Source organism: Cyprinus carpio, chromosome B11, assembly GCF_018340385.1.
Source record: "Cyprinus carpio isolate SPL01 chromosome B11, ASM1834038v1, whole genome shotgun sequence".
In the NCBI taxonomy this organism is placed as follows: domain Eukaryota; kingdom Metazoa; phylum Chordata; class Actinopteri; order Cypriniformes; family Cyprinidae; genus Cyprinus; species Cyprinus carpio.
In genome coordinates, this window is record NC_056607.1 from 15,114,191 (window position 1) to 15,136,039 (window position 21,849).

At 38.2% G+C, this 21,849-nt stretch overlaps 2 protein-coding genes across 2 annotated transcripts; one reads left to right on the plus strand and one right to left on the minus strand.

Moving 5' to 3' along the window:
- Positions 1–961: 961 nt before the first annotated feature.
- Positions 962–13,646, plus strand: brpf3a (bromodomain and PHD finger containing, 3a). Its single transcript, XM_042734093.1, has 13 exons — positions 962–1,279; positions 4,454–5,994; positions 7,545–7,698; positions 8,029–8,160; positions 8,308–8,436; positions 8,576–8,888; positions 9,092–9,352; positions 10,116–10,673; positions 10,786–10,864; positions 11,215–11,300; positions 11,382–11,467; positions 11,562–11,716; positions 11,806–13,646. The coding sequence occupies exons 2-13, from the start codon at positions 4,502–4,504 to the stop codon at positions 11,987–11,989; spliced, it is 3,630 nt and encodes a 1,209-aa protein (XP_042590027.1). The 5' UTR covers positions 962–1,279; positions 4,454–4,501; the 3' UTR covers positions 11,990–13,646.
- Positions 13,647–13,746: 100 nt separating this feature from the next.
- On the minus strand, positions 13,747–20,274 carry LOC109074779 (vacuolar fusion protein MON1 homolog B-like). Its single transcript, XM_042734094.1, has 7 exons — positions 19,846–20,274; positions 19,654–19,757; positions 19,006–19,572; positions 17,262–18,054; positions 15,734–15,881; positions 14,851–15,025; positions 13,747–14,755 (listed from the first exon to the last, which is right to left on the minus strand). Exons 2-7 carry the CDS (start codon positions 19,739–19,741, stop codon positions 14,745–14,747), a joined length of 1,782 nt encoding a protein of 593 aa, XP_042590028.1. The 5' UTR covers positions 19,742–19,757; positions 19,846–20,274; the 3' UTR covers positions 13,747–14,744.
- Positions 20,275–21,849: the final 1,575 nt, after the last annotated feature.

Here is a 21,849-nt window from a genome sequence, read left to right on the forward strand (position 1 = left end):
AGTGTCTTAGGTCAGTATGGCCCAATACTGAATATAATAAGTGTGCCCTCCAACACCAGTGTATCTGAGAAGAATTATAAAGCATATAGCCTACTTACATGCCTAAAGTGTATATACACATTAAAAGATGGTCTTAATATATTCAGAGGACAAAAGAAAAGATTAAATATTCTCAGGTTGTTCAAACACGTTACAAAATTAAACAAAATAAATCTGAAATAATAATAATAATGAATAGTAAGTGGACAAAAATCACATACAGTAGGCTACCATTGAAAGATGGTCTTTATATTCAGAGGAAAATGAAAAGGACAAAAATTAATTAATAAGAACTCTTCTTCTTATTGCCTGTATTATTATAAAATTTCAATGTCTTAGGTCAGTATGGCCCAATACTGAATATAATAGCTAACTGTGCCCTCCAACACCAGTGTGTTTGGGGGGAAATGCTAATGCATACTACACATGCATAAAGTGTATACAGTGCATTAAAAGACGGTATTTATATATTCAGAGGAAAATGAAAAGAAATAATTTCAGGTTGTTTAAAACACATTATAAAATAAAATAATATATAATATTAATAATATGCCTAATAATAATAATAATGGATAGTAAGTGGACAAAAATCACATACAAAACTATTAAACGATTGTCTTTATATTCAGAGGACAGTGGAAAGGACAAAAAATGTTTAAAACATAATTATATTATTATTATTATCTGGATTATTATTAACTACTGTGTCGACTATCGTCAAGAAATTATGTTTTTTTTCCCCACAATGTACATTACATGAACGTTTATGTAGCATGTGAACATGGAGTCTATGCGCGCAAAAACATACGAGGGAAGTCAGTCGCGTTGTTTTTCTCATCGCTCTCAGTCTCTACTGGCTTCTGTAAGACTTCACGGCATCACGGTGACCATTTCGACCAATCGCAGACCAGTGCGCATGATGCGCGCGCCAAGTGCAAACCCAACGCCGAGAATTCGTCTTTTTTTCTGAAGGGGCGTATTTTTCTTACCAATTTAATTACAAACCAACATTCAATGCACCCGATACACTCTGCAATAATGTCAGGCGCCTATTTGAAACACTCGGGCACCATGTCAAGGTGTTAGTGTTGTGTAAAGAGCCGGGATGTGCGTTTAGAAACGTTTTTGTGGGAAGTCTCTTCAATGGAGGGTTGAGGAAGCCCGTCTTGCTACAGAAGAGGACGCTGTCGCTCCTGGACATGACCGGCATTCTCTGTCGTTTCGAGCGATCGATAAAAGAGTAAGTTTGCTGATTTATTTTCCACTGTTTTCTATCAACAGTAATGTCACGGGGGCAGGTAGCGCTGCGGTTGCTGGCTTGTTTGCACTCTCTAAACATGGCTCCAGCACTGAAAGGCGCTGCTTTGCTGACTGTATACGGCGCTTTATTAACGTTACACACAAGTGCTTTTTCTGTGCGGATACGCACGCGGCATTGCATGCAAACGACTTGCAAATAGCTATAGCGTCATGTGCAGTTATTTTTCGTTTGGCTGATAAAGTGTAAATAAGGCATATTACACCGTCAGAGTTTGTTATCAGGAAAAACAATCAAGGTTGAGACCGTCCATCAGCGCTGCTAAAATGGCTGACTCGCCTGTCTCGCTTCAGGATTGGTATTTAGCGCTCTGCAACCGAACTACGTCAGCTGGGTCGAGGAAAATTTGAAGGTCTGCCCGGTGATTGGCCCGAATTATTCACGTGATATGTGCAATGCACTCTATTGGTTCGCATGATATATATTTATTTCCAACGTTTCAAATGTAGTGACATGCATGCTGTAAATGTGTATCTGCTCATTTGAGTAATTATAAGATGTTTATTGTTCACAATAAAGCATACACTTTTACTTTTTGTTACAGCAAACACACCATGAAGGAGCAGAGTAGCTGCTTCATTTGACACTTAAAGTGTCCCTATTATGCAATTTTTAAGTTTCCTAATATTGTTTTGGGAGTCTCTTACATAGGATTACATGCATGCAAGGTAAAAAAAAAAAAAAAAAAAAAACTTTCGTTTTCTCAAAATATGCATTTAATATCACCTAATTTTTCAGATTTTCCAGAGCCTCACCAGAAGCCTCACGATACAATATAATCACGATACTTGAGTCACGATATAATGCTATTGCGATTTTAAATATATTGCGATATTCTGCAATATATTGTAATTATTACCTTTTTCCAACTTTGGCAACATCTGTTTTAACTAAAAAGAAACCTGTTTATCTCACTTCAGTTTCATTGCTGCATGATTCTGTGATCAGTAGTAAATCGCTCAGAGGGCACTCATGCAATGAAACTCAATGTATGGGAAACACTGTAGTCTCATAATTGAAGTGTAAATTCTGCAGATTATTATCATTGTCCAGTATTGTACTGTCAGCAATTTATAAAAATGTTTTCATAATTGTAATATACATATTTATTTACATGCATAACTATTAAGGCTGGGCGATATATCGCATACGATTGTCACGCGCGTTTCATCAGTAAAACTGGTTCCCTGGCATTTAATAGACAGAGCCGTAGCTCACTGACAAGCTATGCAATATCACGTTCATTATCGCAGATGAATCGCCTTCGATAATGAACACAATATTGCGTAGCTTGTCAGTGAACTACGGATCTGTTTATTAAATGCCGCTCCATTTGAAAGCAGTTGATGGCGATTTAGTGGTAATCAGGGAACCGGTTTTACTGACGAAATGCGCGTAACAATCACATGATATATCGCCCAGCACTAATAATTATTAAGGTGCATGTGTAATAACTAAGCACTTCGTCGTCGTCGTCTTGTCTGATGCACTCAACCACGACCTCGCCCCTCCCCATCCCCCAACCATTTGAATTTCCAGCCTTTTAATGATATTCTAATGGGCCCCTTTGTGACATCACAAAACCCGGAAAACAACATTGTAGTCCAAACGAGCCGTTTGTTGTAGTTCTTGAAAAAATATTTTTTTAAAACGAAATATCTCCCTTTGGAGTGGACTTTGAGATTTGTAACTTGTAGATCTTTTTTATTCCCAAACATATACACTACACACTGACTAAAATTCAAAAAGTGAAAAAGCATAATAGGATCCCTTTAATTAGTTGAAGGACCCCATTCATGGTTGTGTTACTGAAGCCCCCTGTGAAGCCCATGACATTGACATAAATTTTATAAATTGACAATTTTTTGTCTCAGAATTGTTCAAATATTTAACTTTTTGGAACCACTACAGAAGTATTATGTTTTGTTGTCCTTTGGTGTGGCACCCCTAAATTATATATATATATTTTAATTAAAAACTGTATGTTAAACTACATAATCATGGAAAATTATGCAAATTTGTGTTGCCAACCGCTAATGAAAGGTTAGCTTAGAATAACAAGGTAATTAATTTATGCAAAAAGCTGAAAACTCCTTTGATGTGACAGAAAATGTCCACCGGTGTGACGCCTGTACTGTCACACCACAGGACAAAGATGTCACACCAGAGGACAAGGTCTCTTTAAGAAGCATTTTAAACAATTAAATAAGATTTAACTCCTTTCTATTCTTTTTTTGATCATTTTCAGCGTTCTTAAATGCAATTAAGGTCGGGGGGGGGCTAGAAGAATTTCAGTAACATACTGATTGACTAAGGGACTGAATTTTTGGGATGAAATTTATATTGTTTTGTTTAAAAAAATGTTTATTTTGTTTGTATCAAAATTTCACTTTCTCTGTTGATGTTTAAAATTAAATAAAATACATTTTTAACTATAATTTCTGTCCTTTAATGTGACATAATGTCCTATGGTGTGACACATAAAAGAACCACAGATTTGTTTTTGTCTCAAAATATCCTAAAAAAAATTAGGCAATAGGAGAGATATAAATATCACTCATCCTAAAATAGTATAATTTTCAGCAGTTTTGAAAGTATGACAGCAGAGTTTGTCTTCTTCAAAAATGGTCTTTTACAAAAAAAAAAAAAGCTTTTTTTAATTGCCTATTTGTCAACTACACATATGCACTAATTTGCATGTTTTATATATATATATATATATATATATATATATTTTTATATATATATATATATATATATATATATATATAAAGTGAGAGCAGAAATTGTTTTATTTTGTTGACTTGTTAAAGGTTTTTACTGAGAGGATATTGGATTTTCTTTTTTATCACTCCATAAATCAGAATATATTGTCAACAGGCGGGAAATAAAATGTTATAAAACCAAGCAAATTCCAAGGCAAATGGACAGTCTCTTCTGTAAAAACCTTCAGAATGTAGATATTGATGGTGTATGAAAGTCCTTAAAACTGACATGTAGTGTCTTGTCTCAGGTTTTTTTTTTTTTTTTTTTTTTTGCTTTTTTTGCCAATATCTGCTCAATATTTGTAACATTTATTATTTTTATCTTTTCTAGGTACTTATGTCCATTCATATTTTAACATTTGTATAGAGGGCGACTCCAATGAGGAAGTTAAGAAAACGAGTTGGCCAGTCCAGGGCTGGAGGCTTTGGGAGAGGAATGGTCAGAGGAAAAGATCAGGGTCAGGTTGGTCCGTCCAAACACGCTGACACAGACGCTCTGCTCTGTCCACCTTCTCCATGCAGACTAAACTTCTCTACAACCAGAGACACACTTACATATGCACAGGCTCAGAAAATGGTGGAGATTGAGCTGGAAGGACGGCTCCACCGGATCAACATCTGTGACCAGCTGTCCGTTGTAACAGAAGATGAGATGCTGGCTCAGGATCTGACGGAATGCAACAGTAACAAAGAGAACAGTGAGCAGAGACAGGGTAACAAACAGACGGCATCTAAAAGCAAGCGGAAAGATGGCAAACACACAGCCAAAAAGAAATCAAGCTCTCAGTATGGCTTGCAAAACCAGGTGGCCCATAACCAAACCCCCTTGCCTAAGCCTACGTTTCGTAAGGTGGCCACTTTCACGGCTTCAGAGGCTCCTCCTCTTCCTGTGGCTTATTACCGCTACATGGAGAAGTCAGGGGAAGAGCTGGACAACGAAGCTGAGTATGACATGGATGAGGAGGACATGGCTTGGCTAGAGATGGTCAATCAAAAGCGCGTGTCCGATGGACACGCTTCAGTCCCCACTGATACATTCGAGTTACTGATTGACCGACTTGAGCGCGAGTCCATTTTGGAGTCCCGCAGCCAAACGCTGTCCCAGAGCACCATCGACGAAGATGCTTACTGTTGTGTTTGCCTCGACGACGAGTGTCTCAACAGCAACGTCATCCTGTTCTGCGACATCTGCAACCTCGCCGTGCACCAGGAATGCTATGGGTTGCCTTACATCCCTGAGGGCCAGTGGCTGTGCAGGCGCTGTCTGCAGTCCCCGTCGCGTCCCGTCGATTGCGTCCTCTGCCCCAATCGGGGAGGTGCATTCAAGCAAACCAGCGACGGAAGCTGGGCCCACGTCATCTGTGCCATATGGATCCCTGAAGTGTGCTTTGCCAATACTGTGTTCCTGGAGCCTGTGGAGGGAGTGAAGAACATTCCTCCTGCGCGATGGAAGCTCACCTGTTACCTGTGCAAACAGAAAGGCAGGGGGGCATCTATTCAGTGCCACAAAGCGAACTGCTACAGGGCATTTCATGTCACTTGTGCCCAGAGAGCCGGGCTCTATATGAAAATCGACCCCGTGCGGGAATCTGGCGCCAATGGAACCACTTTTACTGTGAAGAAGACTGCTTATTGCGAGAACCACTCACCTCCTGGCATGGGGACCGAAGGGGATGAAGACAACGGATTGGTTGGGGGCAGGGGTAACAGAGGTCAGAGGTCATACACATTAGTGCCTCCACTGCAGCAAAGCCAGAATGGGAGGAAAAAAGGTTCAGCTGCACAACAGAAGAAAACGCAGAAGAATCCGGCAGGGACCTCACGGAAGACGGGAGTGCCGCTCCTGCTGGTGCCACAGATACCGTCCTTTCGGTAAATGTTTTTTGTCTGTTATGCCTGGTCTTTTGATTTTACCTTACTGTTAGGGCTGCACAATTAATCGAAATTAAATTGCAAAGGTGATAAATCGCGATTAGACAGAAGCTGCGATTGTCATGCATATCTTTCGGTGAAGCACGTTTCCAGAGGGCCAGAGGGCGCTCTCGCCCTGAAACTCCAAATACACCTCGCAGAAGAAACCCAGGAAATCCCTATAGTAGTTGCTGAATAAACAGAAGATTTAACTGCTTTCATTGATTCAGCGTGACTAATAAACACACGACTATGACAATATATGGTTTATCGGAGTTCATCTAATTATAATTTTTATTATTATAAAGTATTTAAATAAGCAATGCTAATCGACATAGCCTTTATCACTGCTTAGAATACTGTGAAATATGTTGTGTGCCTTATTCTGTGTAAGAAGCCACATCATCTCACAGAAGGATTTATTTCAAACACTCGACTGATGTTATGAAGTGAGTTTGGAGGAAAAACATGTTATTAAATGTGGTATTTTCACGTGCTTTCAGATGGAGCAGCATTTACTACACAGCTGTAGTTCACTGACAAGCTACGTAAACAGCTTTCATAATCGCAGAACGATTTCTTTGATTTCATTATCGTGCGATTAAATTGTCTGCGATTATGAATGCGATTTTGCTTAGCTTGTCAGTGAACTACGGCTCTGTGTAGTAAATGCTGCTCCATCTGAAAGCACGTGCTGGAGATTTACTACTAATCACAGAACCGGCTTTTCTGACAAGATGTGCATGACAATCGCATTCGATTAAACGTGCAGCCCTACTTACTGTAAACATGTAGAAGAACCTTATCTTAACCTTATATTTGGTCAGTGTGGAAGTGACTTAATTCTAAAATCAGCATCAAATTGAATTGAGACTGTTTATCTTCCTAAAACACAGTCTAGGCTGGAAAATAATGTTATACAATAATAACTTTTAAGGCTACTGTTTTAGGAGTTTGGGGTCAGTAAGATTTTTGTATTCAGTAAGGATGCATTAAATTGATCAAAAGTGACAGTTAATACTTTTACATTGTAACAACAAATTTCTATTGAAATAAATGCTGCTTTATATTATAATAATATTTTACAGTATTACTATTTTTACTTTATTTTTGATCACCATAGGAGACTTCTTTCAAAAACATAAAAATAAAAAAAAACCTTAACCCTAAGCTTTTGGTTGGTTGTTTTTGATTGGCTCTTGGTAAAAATTTTATGGCAATAATGGCAAACAAATACTTAAAGCATTATTATTGGGATACATCAATATGCTTTTGAGGATGAACTTGACCAAAAATTGGATACAGACATATTTCAAAGTCCTTTGTGAGCACATCTAAGTCTAGATCTGTTCTAGTATTAAACACTCACTTTTTATAATCCTAATGGATAAAATGAACATAATTAGATATCCTGTGTTACTTTAGAAATGTTACATTACAGATGAGAAACAGGGTGTGAATGTTTCATTTAGAATTTAACAATTTTCCTTTCTGATATTTTTTTAAAATAGGCTCAACAAGATTTGCACAGGGGTTTCTGTTGAAAGGAAGAATCAGTTTATGCAGAGGCTCCACAATTACTGGCTACTAAAGCGTCACTCTCGTAATGGAGTGCCACTCATCCGCCGGCTCCATTCTCATCTACAGGCTCAGAAGTCAGAGCAGGTTAGTGTGCTGTAACACATTACGCTTTTATTGACAGTAAAGAGTGTAAATAATGTATCCTCCAACTGTTAATAACCAAGCCCACACAGAATCTGTGCCAGCAGAAAGCGCTGCAGATTTCTACAAATTTGCAGCACTCGTCATTCACACTTTCCCTTCGCAATGTTTGTTTGTTTATTACATATTATGGCTAATTTGATCATGTTTTCAAATCTTTTACGCATAATTCTGTGTAGGACAAAATTATTACTTACTGAGTGTGTTAAAAGACCTCAGATTTCTTGTATGTGCATTACATTCACAGATTTTTTATTTTTTCATTCATTTTAAAGAGAGCCAGATGCAAAGTTGCAGGCTGTCAGAGAAGAGCTAAAGTACTGGCAGAAGCTTCGTCAGGACCTGGAAAAAGCTCGACTTCTTATTGAGCTCATAAGAAAAAGGGAGAGACTTAAAAGAGAACAGGTGACACAGATCCCTTCATGTCTGTAATGTTCTTTTGTTACATTGTCAAGGCCCTGTTCTCTGCAAACCATCACTTATTGCCAGAACAGGCCTGAGGTGATTACTAATTCACAGCATTGGTTTAATTTGGCTCTGTTTTCTGGTAAGATGAAACTTCAGCAGGCTGTGCTGGAGCTGCAGCTCACCCCAGCGCAGGTGTTTCTGCACTCTACACTGGAGCAGCTGCAGGAGAAAGACACTGATCATATTTTCACCTCACCGGTCAATTTGAAGGAGGTGCGGAAATAACACAGTTTTTACAGTTTCCTTTCTTTTAGTCATGAACACGACATATGTACATTGTAGATTGACCTTTTTATTTTAAAAGAGCAAGGAAAATCCTTTTTTCCATATGTCCTGTTTAATGTTTTCCCAGGTTCCAGACTATCTGGAGTTTGTTTCTGAGCCGATGGACTTCTCTACGATGCACGACAAGCTGGAGGCCCATAAATACTCATCGGTGGCTGACTTGGAAAGTGATTTCAATCTCATGATATCCAACTGTCTGAGATACAACTCCAATGACACAGTGTTCCACAAAGCTGCCATGCAACTTCGGGAGGTGGGCGGAGCTATTCTGAGACATGCCCAACTTCAGGCTCTCAGCATAGGCCTTGATCCCAGCACAGGCATGCACCTGCCAGAACAGGCCAGCACACACAACAGCACAGTGTCCTGGTGGGATGAAGGTGAACATTCACATGTGCTTCTTCCAAAACCAAAAGTCCCCAAAATAGTGTATAGCCTTTTAATGAAATGATAAAAAAAAAATTATATGCTTACCTTCATGTCATTTTTAGGCTTCAGAAAGTATAAAAAAAACACAATAAATGTAGCCCACGATGTCTGAATATTAATCATAAAATTTTCCTCTCTATCAAATGACTTACAGTTGACTTGCTCTTGGACCCTGAAAATCGTGTGCACATGTGTCCTGATGACCAGCTGAAAACCCTGCTGGACAAACTGGATCTTGTGGCATCTATGCGCACCAGCGGAGGTCGCACAAAACGCATGCGCCTGCTGCGCAGAGAAATTAACAGCCTCCGTCACAAAATCAGCCACCAGGACCGCAACTCACGACCGCTGAATGGGAAAATTAAAGGGGAAAAGAGCAAAGAGGAAAAGATGGATTACATAACCTCCAACACAGGTAATACAAAGTAAACAAAATAAATAATGTCCAGAGGATGTGTAAGAAATGCCTGGAAAATTTCTGCTATTCTCAGAATTTCATGCTATATGATTTATGTACTATATAATTTTCAGGGAAATAAAAATAATATTATGGATGCCACCAAAGTCTATATTTTAAGGAAGACCATTTGTGCCTTGGTAAAAAAAAAAATAATAAAAAGATAATTGCAGCTATTTTTCATATTTAACTTTTATCTGCCAATTTTACTATCAGTGTTGGTTTAGTATTATTTATATAATATTGTTGCATTTATTTATATATATATACATATATAATATATATATTTTTTGAATTAGCTTTTATTCTTTTACTTTTTCTTTTTTTTTTATTTAGTAATTTTATGTTTTGTCGTTTCTGTTATTTTTTTATAGTTTTTATTTAGCTTTAAATTAATCTATTTCCGTTTTAAGTAATTGTTACTTCAACTTTATTTCAGTAGTTTGCCAGTTTAGTTTGTCAGTTCAGGTTTTTCATTTCATATTTTATTTTATTTCATTTGATTTATTTTTTAGTTCGGAATAGAATTAGATTTTAGTTAAGAATAACAACAAGGGTTACTATTTGTTATTTTAAAGAGGCACAAATGGGCTTCCACAATACACCATGGCAGAAAACTTAAAACCCAGTCCCTCAAGTGACAGATAACGACTTCTTAATTCAAACCTCATGAGTTAAACGTAACTTTAAGTTAATCATTCATTTCTTTCCATGGTTGAAGTCCTAAAGAAGTCAACATCGCAAAAAGTGCAGGAACCCACTTGTCCAGCCTCTTCACCTTTACCTGGAGATGCTCCACCAAACCCGCCTATGTTCTGCCTAGAGACGGGACGGACCACCACTCCATCAGACTCAAATAAACCTGGGAGCAGAAAACGGAGGGCAAAAGGAAAAGAAAGAGGCCTGAAAGAAAATCATGATCAGACTTTAGAAGACGACAAGAACTTCCACACTCCGGAGGATGCAGTGATCAGGGTTTCCTCCACAGAGAGCCCATCAGATTCGCACAAGATGGGTGTTGGTCGTCGGACGTCGATTCTCTTTAAGAAAGCTAAAAATGGAACCAGACTAACAAAGAACAAGCCTGTTTTATTGCAAAATGGAGTCAGCAAAGCTGAAAATGATGTATCGCCGGAGCAGACCACACCAGCCAAATTATTGTCAGCACCACCGGCCCCAAAATCACCCCCTCTGTTCCCTCATCAGCTGAGGTCCAGAGGACTGAGTACATGTTCGGAAGGAGAAGGAGAAAAGGCCTACTCTTCAACTGAAGAAAACGGTACTGGAACATCTTTACTGAGGCGATTACTCAAGTTTTTTGAGCAGTGATTTAAGTGCTGTCCACCGCGATGTATTTAATTTGCTAAAGTGCTCTAATGCTCTTTATTTAGGCATTACAAATGGACTCAAGAGAAACAGCGGCAACTCATCAGATTCAGAAAGCTGCACTCCCACCTTCCCAGCGCACAGGTAATGCATGCTGTCAGCGTGCTTTGAATGCTGTCACTAGGGTCCCAGTTTAGACTTTGTCTGCAGTGATCTGATCCACCTTGACAGACCACTGATTACATTTACACTCAGGGTTTTTTATTTCAAATATATGCTGTTCTTTCAAACCCTGAATCCTGAAAAAAATGTATCACAGTTTTTATATATGATTATATATAAGTTTGTGGATGGAAACCAGATATATGACTGTTTTTTACACCTGTAATTAGCACTGTCCTCTTGAGACTGGATCACCTGACACCTGTGTTCAAGATGCCTGTTACAAGAGCTTTTGCATTTTAAAAACGTATGTCTTCTAATGTTTTCTGCAGTTCCTCACCTCCAAAACGAAGTCGTGGCAAACCAGCTCTCAGCAAAGTTCCTGTTGGTGAGGAAGAGAATGGAGTTTCTAATGCAAGTGAGTACAACAAATACCTTTAAATTATATCATTCTTCTTTCATTCATTTTGCTCAACTATCATTGTCTTTACTTGTGTAGGCAAAGAAACTTCTCAGAATGATGAGATGGAACCTCTTACCTTGGTTTGGGCAAAATGTCGTGGATACCCCTCATACCCTGCAATGGTAAGGATCACATGGTGTTGAATATATACATGAGACACTTGAATACATGTATATCCAGCCTATCCGAGCCTAAAGTAATGATGCTTTTCAACAGATTGTCAATCCTAATATGCCCCGGGAAGGAATTCTTCACAACGGCATTCCCATCCCAGTGCCTCCAGCAGATGTTTTGGATCTGGGTAAACGAAGACAGGAGGAGACCGAGGAGAAGTTCTTTCTTGTGTTGTTTTTTGATACAAAAAGAACCTGGTAAGGAGAAACATACACTTCATGAAACATATTTCCAAGTCTGCTATAGGTGTACTAACCTCACTGTTTTATTATTAATTGACAATCAGGCAGTGGCTGCCGTTGGACAAGCTCCATCACATGGGTATTGATGACACTGTAGACAGGCTGCGTCTGATGGAGGGCAAGAAACCGAATGTGCGCAAGTCAGTACACATGGCATATGACAGGGCGATGACACACCTGAGCCACGTGAAGGAAAACTCAACCTTTAACCCCTCAAATTTTATATAAAAGACTTTTGTAAAAGTGCCCCTATTATGGATTTTTGTTGCACAGCTCTAAGTGAATGAAAACATCCTGCAAAGTTTTAAATCTCAAAGTGCACCGTTTATAAAGTTACTGTCTCTCAAAAGAAAGAGGCGACTGTGAATCATTGACGAATCCCAAGCCATTTCATATTGATGTCAACATGAAATATTAGCATATTGCCCGCCCACTTGTTGGTCTTTTCACATTGTTCTGAATGCAAATGCAAATTCATTCGTTGCCACTAGGTGCTGCTTTAGGAGCAGTAAAATAGCTGTTTCCCTGGTGACGCTATACACAAAGCAGCACTGCACTCACAAATGCTGCTTTATCAGGTATTATGAAATGGAAATGAGACCAATCGGACCAATCAAAGGATGAGTTTGGAAAAATTAATCGAATCATTGAGCAAAAATCGTCTGGGTGTCGTCGAGCAAATAAGGTAAAAATGAATGCATATTATAAGACAACAAAAGTGTTTTTTGACCTTGATGCATGTCAACCTGTTGTTGGGGACTCCCAAAACCAAAATATGAACCTTTCATAACCAGCATAATAGGGGCACTTTAAATGTTTGTCTAAACTGACTGTAAGATACCAATGAAGGTACGTTCATAACATTCAGATGTTAATTGGTTTTTATACCAGTGACAGGCAGATTCATAAGCTCTTTTTTTAATTTAATGTTTTCCTACCCTCCATAACTCAAGGCACATCATAAACCAGTCCTGGTTAACTTTTTAATGTTCTCATTCAACCAAGATTTTAAGAATGTTCTAAATTCACTTATTGTTATTGCACTTATGTTGAAATGTTTTGTCCATTTTTGGCGTTTTCTTGAATGTGAGGTGATAGTATCACTTATGTTGCCAATGCACCAGAGTGTTTGGGCAGTACAATTCAGGAACTTTGTGCTAGAATGCATTTTGTAACTGTTTACTTGGATACCCTCCTAGACTTAGGATGTGCACATAAAGTTCTATTGCCCTTAGAGCTGCTGGTTAATCATTCTAGCGTGGTCATATATGCTTTTCGTCTTTATCAGATTAGGGTTAGGGTTAACTTCTGAGCGTCTGGTGCTTTACTGCCATGGCGGTTTTAACCTACTGTGAGGTGCCACTAAATGAAAATATTTATTTCTTTGGCACTGCTTACACAGAGCATCTATTTCATGTCTTTTTTAAGTTAAGATGTGCCCTTTATTTTAAAGAAAGACTGTGTTTGTTAAAAAGCTTGTAATTGTGGGTGGAGATCACTTTGTAAATATAAATGCATGTAGAAAATATGCCCAGATGTGTTTTTAAAATTTAAATGTAAATTAATGACAAACTTTGTACATGTCATCTTAATTTATTTGGAGTGGTTATGGAAAAAGTTATTTAATAGTTGAGAAGGTTTAATTTAACAGCTCTGTAGAGCTTTATATTGTTCAGAAGGCATTACTGCTTTAATGCAATTGTTCCTTAGTGGTCTACCGTGAGAGAACATTATAGAGTAAAATACTATGTAGTCTCTTAGATCATGTACGCAGAGTAAAAGAGAAATGTGTTTTTTAAAGCCTGTGAAAAAGCTAATAGTACCAAACAAAAAATGCCTGACACAGTATTTTCTCAAACGAGAAATAAAAACACTGTTGAACTTGTGTTTCCCTGTCATCAAGTTGAACTTGAGCAATACATCTTGATCATGCACTTGGACTAAATTTAGCATTCACGTCAGTAAATGAGATTTCAAAATATGTGTACTTCGAGCAACCTCAGATTTATTACAGCACCAATATATTATTCCTCTTGAATACAAATGTTTTTCCAGAAAAAAAAAATCCATGTATTTCTCCAAATGTCATACATTGAGGATTTTCCTGCTATGCCCAGCGGTTTAAAACAAACATATTTTGGTGGTCTTGATCTTGACAGCATCATAGTGCACATGCCAGAGGAATAAAAATGTCATGATTCATGACTGGCATGTCAAACAGGAAACAAACAAATATATACAACAGTAAACCACACAAATGTGCAGTAACCTAACTGAGACAGAAATTGAAGTACACTAATCCCATAGTAAAGACAGAATTTTAAGATCTGGTGATATGTTTTATCATGATATTTTCTTTCATTAAAATTGAGCAAGGTTTGGTCTGTTCAGTTTCAAGTAGAAAACCATATAAGACAAAAAGGCAAAGAAAACCTCTAAAAGAATACATCACAAGAAAGAACAAAGGTGCAATGTGACAACGCACAGCTCAAGCAGCCATGCTAAATAAGAGACTTTGTCAGAAAGCTCTTTAGACCACGATGAACAGCTCATCATTGGGAAACCAGATTTGATCTTTTAATTTAATACCATCTAATCTATATGCAATTAATTTTTACTATAAAGTAAAACAATCCAGTTATAGCTTCAATAATTGTTCACTGCCACCAGTTGAGAAGGGAAAAAAATCCACATTTTATTGGGCCTTTGCTATGAAAAGCTCAAAATGTTCTGTTCTGGAATAAAAGTTTCACAAAATTTGATTTGTTTTTCCTTCCACATAAAATCAGATCCAGTCTAAGATGTGTCTGTCAAATGGTCAAAGACACAAAAAAACAACAGCAGCAGCTTTACATAACTTATCAACCCATGGTAGATTAGGATCTTTTGGTGGAATCATCTCCATTGTTTTACTAAACTGAGGGTGAATGCAGAGATGCACGTCCTGCTATTTTAGCAGTCAGATCACAGCGGGTCGGTCTGGTCAGTGTGCATCTGAAACCAAACCAAATCAAAGCAAACTGTCAGCAGATGAAGGAAATCTTGTAAACGACCAAGAAAACATACATCTGATTCAACAGGACTCTTACCTCCTTTAGAGCTCTTACTGGGGTTAGGGGTGGTGGAGTATTTTGGAGGGTATCGGATAAACAGACGGTCTTCCTCCTTCTTGATCCAGCGCAGCAGTTTAGTGATGGCATTGATGGCACTGGTTTTCGTGACAAGGGGACTGAAGCACGTATACAACTCGAATTTGCTCGTGACCTGGAATGAGAAAAATTAAGAGGAATAGTTCAGCCAAAATTTCCACAAAAAAAAAAGGTCCTCCCATTCATCCAAGACATAGATTTGGAGAAATTTAGATGCTCTGCAGTGGATGGGTGCCTGATCAAAACATCATAAGTAATCCAAACAGTGCTTGATCTTTGACCAACAGTTTGAAACTAAAACATCTTAATGATGGAGCTGGTTTTTACAAATCTGTATCTTTTCAATTCACAATACATTAATTGATGGACTGGAGACTACTTGTGGATTATTGTGGTTCTTATCAGCTGTTTGGATGCTCATTCTGACGGCACCCATTCATTGCAGAGGATCCATTGGTGAGCAAGTGCTCTAATGCTAACAGAAAGAAACAAACTCATCTACATTTTGGATGGCCTGCCCTGAAGGTGAGTACATTTTCAGGAAATTGACATTTTTGGGTGAACTGTTCCTTTAAATTGCTTTGGGCAACACGTAATTAAACTGAGAATATTACAAAGCAACTCCATGTGGAGCAAGGTCAGGATCCTCATTTGCATAATCTGCATTTGCAAATTTTGAGTGCTGCTCAGAGGCCTTGAAGGTAACTCGATCTCTCAAGGTCTGCGCGGAGAGCAAGTGAAAGCGGCAGGTGAGATAGAAAGCATGTTTTGTTCTCGGAGGACTGCGAACAGATGCGTGTGACAGCAGTTATCATTCACTTACCCAGGCCAGCAAAGTCTCACGTTCTGCCACATGGTAGATGAGCTTGAGGGGGCGTGAGGTGCTGTGGATTCGTCCGTGCAGGTCTCTGTACAGGTCCAGAAGTCTCATCCGCTCCTCCTCACTGCTGTAAGGCGCTTCCATCTCTGGGCTGCGGCAAACACATGAGACACAGAGGAAAACAAAGGTGACTTTGTGCTTTAGATCTCAATATCTTCTGAAATTTTATTAGTGGTACATTACATTGTACCGCACATCTCATGACACATTCTATTGGCATCAAACAATAGGATAAATTAAGAAAACATGCTTTCAATTCCTCTGTGAAATTCATTCAGGAAATATGTGTGAGCATGACCATGAGCTCAGATCTACAGCTCACAGACAGTTCAAAAGTTACTTGTGGAGATGCTGAGGAAAGATCTGATGTCATGAAGCCAGCAAACAAAGACTTTAACTAAATACATTTAAAAGGTTGCCAAATAAAACACTAGGCAGTGTTTTAGCACCGTTTACATACTATTATTTTATTTATAAATATCTTAAATTGGCATATTTTCAGTTTCACTTTTATTTTTCATATTTGTTATTTTTACATATTTTTTATTCATTTTTTAGATATTTTAATACTTAAACATTTTATTTCAGTTAGTTGTCAAGGCAACATTTCTTTCTAATTTTCTAGTTTTTAATCTAATATTTATATTTATTTAATCTTATTTTGGGTAATAGTTTTTAATAGTTTTAGTTTTAGCTAACATCACAATACTGCATCACAGCACATACATTATATTTATTAACAAGCAGAGGGTTAAAAATATGGGTTAATCCCATAAAAACATGTCCCGGTCACATTTTATCAAAAACAAAAAGGAGAAAAAAGTAATTATATTTTGCATGAAGAAAATTATGACGATGACTAATGATGATTTAGCACATTTTTTATTTATTTATTTTGACAAAATATTATAGAATTTTAATATCTGTATTTTTCCGTTATCAGCAATAACATGAAAATAATTATCAGCTTATTATTATTCGCTAGAATTTTAATACTGGTGCATCCCTGTTTTATTTTAATTTTTTTATATATACAGTAAATTCACGATAAAAAAATAATTGCAGTCACAAAAACTTTTAACCTAAATCAGCCAAAATTTAAGGCAACAGTTATAAAAAAATTAGTCAATGAGACTTTTTGCATCATAGTAATTATAAATAGCGGAAGAAATGTAGTAAACTTGCATGAAAATTGGGGTCTGTAAGCTTTTTTCTAAAGAAATGAATACTTCTATTCAGCAAGGATGCATTCAATTGATCAAAAGTGACAGTAAAATAATACACAAGTTTTCTATTTCAAATAAATGCTGTTTTTTTACTTTCTATTCATCAGAGGATTATGGAAAAAATCTATCAGTTTTTCAAGAAAAATTAGGAACAATCATGCTTCATTTAAAGAAATAACATAAATTCTTTTTATTTTGGGGAGGAAGTGAGCTAGACAGGTTTTGTGATATCCTCAAACACTCACCTGGTGAACTGTGTTAGCTGGCGATGGTTGTCGGGCACATCAAAAGGCTTGTACATGAAATGCCTGAGGTCAGACACTCCCACCTGACTAACGCTGTACGAATGTGCTTTCGCTATGGAGTTGAGCGCATTATTCGTTTGCATAGCCTCCTCGATCTTCCGCTTACACTCGGCCACAGAATAAAACGCCTCTTTATCAGTGGAGAGAAGAACCAGACAAACAGTACATTCAGGAGGGTCCAGATACGAGATGTACGCATAAAAGTAACAGTCAGGGTTAAAACTGGGCAGGCAGATGGGCGTCCAGATCTCCCCAGCCTGGAAAGCGGACGAGGCCCCGATGAGGTTCAGCAGCAGGTGGAGGTCAGCAGGCTCCAGTCGGGCATCGTCGATGACCATCTTCTCTTGCACTATGGTGAGCAGCTGGTTCTTGGCTATGAGGATGGAGAAGACCAGGTTGGGCGTGATGGCCTTCTGAAGAATCTGACTGAGGGAGTCCCTGAGAGACGAGGCCAAGGGGAGACAGTGCACGGCGGAGAGTAGGAAGCTGGGGTCTGAGTCCACAAGGTTAAGGAGGCCGTCGAGGATCTTCTCCGAGCCGGCCAGCAGGCGACGCAGATCGTAGTTCTTCTTGTGCTCAAAGATGCGGGTGATGCTGGCCTGCGTGAGCATGCTGACGATCTGGTTGTAGACGTAGAGCAGTTCGTTACGGAGCTGCTGCTCTGACTGACGGCTGCTGGAGACGGACACCAGCACCAGAGGACCCCGCTGCATGAACACAACCCTGTGCTCATCTATCAGGAGAGAAGAACCAGTTTAAGTTATTTAAGCATGATTATTCATTACTTGGGTATATGATTATTTGTTCTCAGGTCTAACACAGCGATTATGCAAGAATTTGTACAAAATGTGTTCACATTTGTGGATGTAAACAATATACACTACCATTCGAAATTTAAAGGAATATGTTTATTCAATAAGGACACATTCATTAAAGTAATCAAAAGTGACAATAAAGACATTTAAAATATTAAAACACATTTCTATTTTAAATAATTGCTGCTTTTTTCTATTTGTCAAAGAATCCTGAAAAAAAATGATCATGGTTTCCACAAAAATACTAAGCAGGACAATTTTTTTCAACATTACTAATAATATTTGAGATACTAAATGTTGACTGGAATAATGCTGGTGAAAATTCAGCTTTGCCATCAAAGGAATAAATTACCTTTTAAAATATATTAAAACAGAAAATAGTTATTTTAAATTGTAATAATATTTCACAATATTACTTTTTTACTAAATTTTTAATAAAAGGGGTAAAGTGAGGGTAAAATATTTTTCTATATATGTCTAAAATCTGACAAAAACTTGTCAACATAAGTGCATTTTTATAACATTAAACATATCATAAAAAAGAGAACAAGCTTATTTTATAAAAAGTTGGTAAATTGAGTTAAAAAATATTAATTGTTCAATCAAATTGATTTAAAGGATTTACAAAAAAAAAAAAAAAAAAAAAAAAACTATGGGCTACATGAAAAATCAGATCAATGAAATTAAATTAAACACTAACAGATACTTGCGTTGCTATGTCAGAGGATATTAGAAGGTGGAGAGAGCATATGTCTGGACAAAGATTTTTAGCTGTTTTGTGAGAGGAGAAAATCTGCATGTTTTGCGTGCACATTTATGAGTAGATTAAAGCATTCAATTTTTGGGCCAATCTTTCCTAAGTCACTTACCGGAGTAGACGGAGCGAATGATGTTGTCTCCACTTTGAACGAAGGACACCAGGGCCATCATCACTCCCATGGTGGAGGACAGGGCCTCCTCACTTCCATATCGGGAGTAGATGGGCTTCCCAGCTTCGCTCAGCACAAATACATGCTTCCTGTGCTGTCTCCAACTCTCCGCCGTCACATCCTCATTCCTGTGCGAGGGAGGTCCCGGAGGTGTGCCGGTCTCGGATAGAGGTGACAAGTCTCCTTTCATACCAATTCCCTGCTCCTCCATCTTACCCTGGGCTAACATAGTTACGACAAACTCACGCGAGTCATCGTGGCCATTGTCAGCTAATGCAGAGTCCTCAGACGCTTTCCCAGAATCAGTCTCCGAAGCCCCGGCGCACAGAGAGAGGTCTTCATCAATGTGGAGCTTCTGCATATCTGTTAAAAGCTCTTGTGGTTGGCTGCTCTCTATTGATATAAGGTCTGCTGACTCCAAGAGCCCCTCTGGGTCTGAAGGCATCCTGTGATCTTCATTCACACAATGGTTTTCTGATGGGACGTCACTATCTGAGTAAGCAGCATCTGGAAAGCAAAGTAAAATCAGGACTGTAAAATCAGCATGTTGGCCACTGTAACACATGTTGTAACAATGCAAAACATTACCTGTCTGATCAAGACACTGTGGAAGGATGGATGGATCACATATCCTCACCTCCTCCATATCCCCACTCTCTTGACTCCTCTGATCCATGTCAACATGCAAACAGCTGAATTCAAGATGAGAACTTGACTTAATAACACCCAGTCAAATGACAAATATATCAGTAAAGCAATATAATTAATGAAGGTTCGTACTTCGTTTACAAAAGTGAAGTCTAAAGCCGTTTAATCTGATTACTGCTGTTATCCCATATCTGCACCGCTCGTGGAGTTTAAACACCGTCACGCGCGTCTTCTGATGCCGAAACTTTAACAACAATGAATGACTATCGATCGCGATATTTACATAACACGAACTGGTTCAAATCACAGAGTTACTGAGCAGATTACAGGACAGTAACTTCCAGCTAGTCTACGTTACATATGGGAAAATCTCACGATCTCTCCCCATAAATGTCTCCTCTCGTGGACTGATTCACTACTCGTCTTCATCACATTCATGTCTGGCTGAATAAATTATTAACGACGAATCAAAACCAAAACCATCTTTAGCTTTCGCTCTGCGAAACTGACTCAGCTGCCGGTGCTCCAGGAAGCTTGACATTAAAAACGATAGAAAACAAATACCCACAACCACTTCCGGTTGACTTGTTTCAAAATAAAAGTCTATAATGACATACTTGTATACGGTCAGGTATTTAATTATCAGGGGCCTCGTGTATTAATGTTGCGTACGCAAAAAAATAGGTAAAGAAATGTACGTACGCTGTTTTCCACGCACGTATATGTATTTATAAATTATAAAAATAAACTTGGCGTAAATATGTGCGCAGCGTGCGGATGCTCTTGACTGTGCGTATAACGTTACGCACTATTTTTCCTGGTGTGAGAAAAGTAATTTGCGTGTAAGATTTGCGTATTTCCTTTTTAAAATACTTGTCAGAGATGCGCCAAGACAATTTTATTTACACTGCAATGAATATAGGCTTATCTGTTTCCACAAAAAAAAAAAAAAAAAAAAAAAACCTAGAGGTGTTTTACCTTTTCAGCAAAACTGTATACATTTTATTTGATTTGAATTGTTTAAAACAATTGAAATACTATTAGGCCAGAGGAAAAGAATGAGGTCAAGTATATTCTAAATAAATAGGCTATTTATCTGAGAACTAAACAGTTTGTTTTTATGGATATTTTGATACATTTATTCTAAAACATGCTGGATGATTTGGGCAATAAAAATTAATGTGGCAAAAAATATATGATTTAGTCCGTATCTCATATTTCCGTATCATTTTGTACCTGTGACGGTGTTAAACAAGGTGTCACGTGGATGGGAATATGCATAGAAATGATATTCAGATGAGGTTATGGATAGTAAAACGAGATGCTGTATGCTCCATATGATCATTTTGGGGAGGAGACCGGGTAGAGCTGCACGCACGCACAATCTTCCCCTGACCGGGATTTATAAAGGGATTTTTGCGCAGGTTCTCGCGTACGCATGGTTTTATAAATCTGAAAACTTTTATGCGTACGTATAATCTCAAGATGAAGCTTTCAATACATTGCACATTAGCGACGTCTAGTGGTCGTACTTGTTTTCTAAACTGATTAAAATAAGATTAACGTGTACCAAACTGATGGGAAGAGAAAACTATGGCGAAAGAAAGGAACAGCTGAGGATCCAAAGCACATCACATCAAGTGTCAAGCATGGTGGAGCAGTGTATGGCTGTCAATGGAAAGGGCTCACTGGTGTTTATTGATGATGAAACTGCTGATAGAAGTATGAATTCTGAGGTCTTGAAGGCTATATACTCTCTGCTCACATTCAGTCAAATGCTACAAAACTGATAGGACGCAGCCTCACAGTGCAGATGAATAATGACCCTAAACATACTGCGAAAGCAACTTAAGACTTTTGAAGGCAAAGAAATGGAATATTCTTCAATGGCTAAGTCAATCGCCTGATCCCAATCCTCATGCTTTTCAGTTACTGAAGACAAGACTGAACGCAGAGAGTCCCACAAACAAGCAGCAGCTCAAGGTGGCAGCAGTGAAGACCTGGCAAAGCATCTCTGGGAAGGAAAGGTGATGCCCATGGGCTACAGGCAGTCATTGACTGCAAAGGATTTTCATCCAAGTATTAAAATTGTGCTTATGTTTACAATTGTCACTTTGTCTAAATACTACTGAGCCC

What these genes read in the sequence shown, in the direction of transcription:
- brpf3a (XM_042734093.1), top strand. Translation starts at nt 4,502, where the DNA reads ATGAGGAAGTTAAGAAAACGAGTTGGCCAGTCCAGGGCTGGAGGCTTT. An exon ending in GAATGGAGTTTCTAATGCAA is followed by an intron (nt 11,301 to 11,381) that starts GTGAGTACAACA and finishes TTACTTGTGTAG; the next exon opens with GCAAAGAAACTTCTCAGAAT. An exon ending in ACCCCTCATACCCTGCAATG is followed by an intron (nt 11,468 to 11,561) that starts GTAAGGATCACA and finishes GCTTTTCAACAG; the next exon opens with ATTGTCAATCCTAATATGCC.
- LOC109074779 (XM_042734094.1), bottom strand. Translation starts at nt 19,741, where the DNA reads ATGGATCAGAGGAGTCAAGAGAGTGGGGATATGGAGGAGGTGAGGATA. An exon ending in CAGCTAACACAGTTCACCAG is followed by an intron (nt 15,882 to 17,261) that starts GTGAGTGTTTGA and finishes TGTTTGCCGCAG; the next exon opens with CCCAGAGATGGAAGCGCCTT. An exon ending in GTGAGACTTTGCTGGCCTGG is followed by an intron (nt 15,026 to 15,733) that starts GTAAGTGAATGA and finishes TTCTCATTCCAG; the next exon opens with GTCACGAGCAAATTCGAGTT.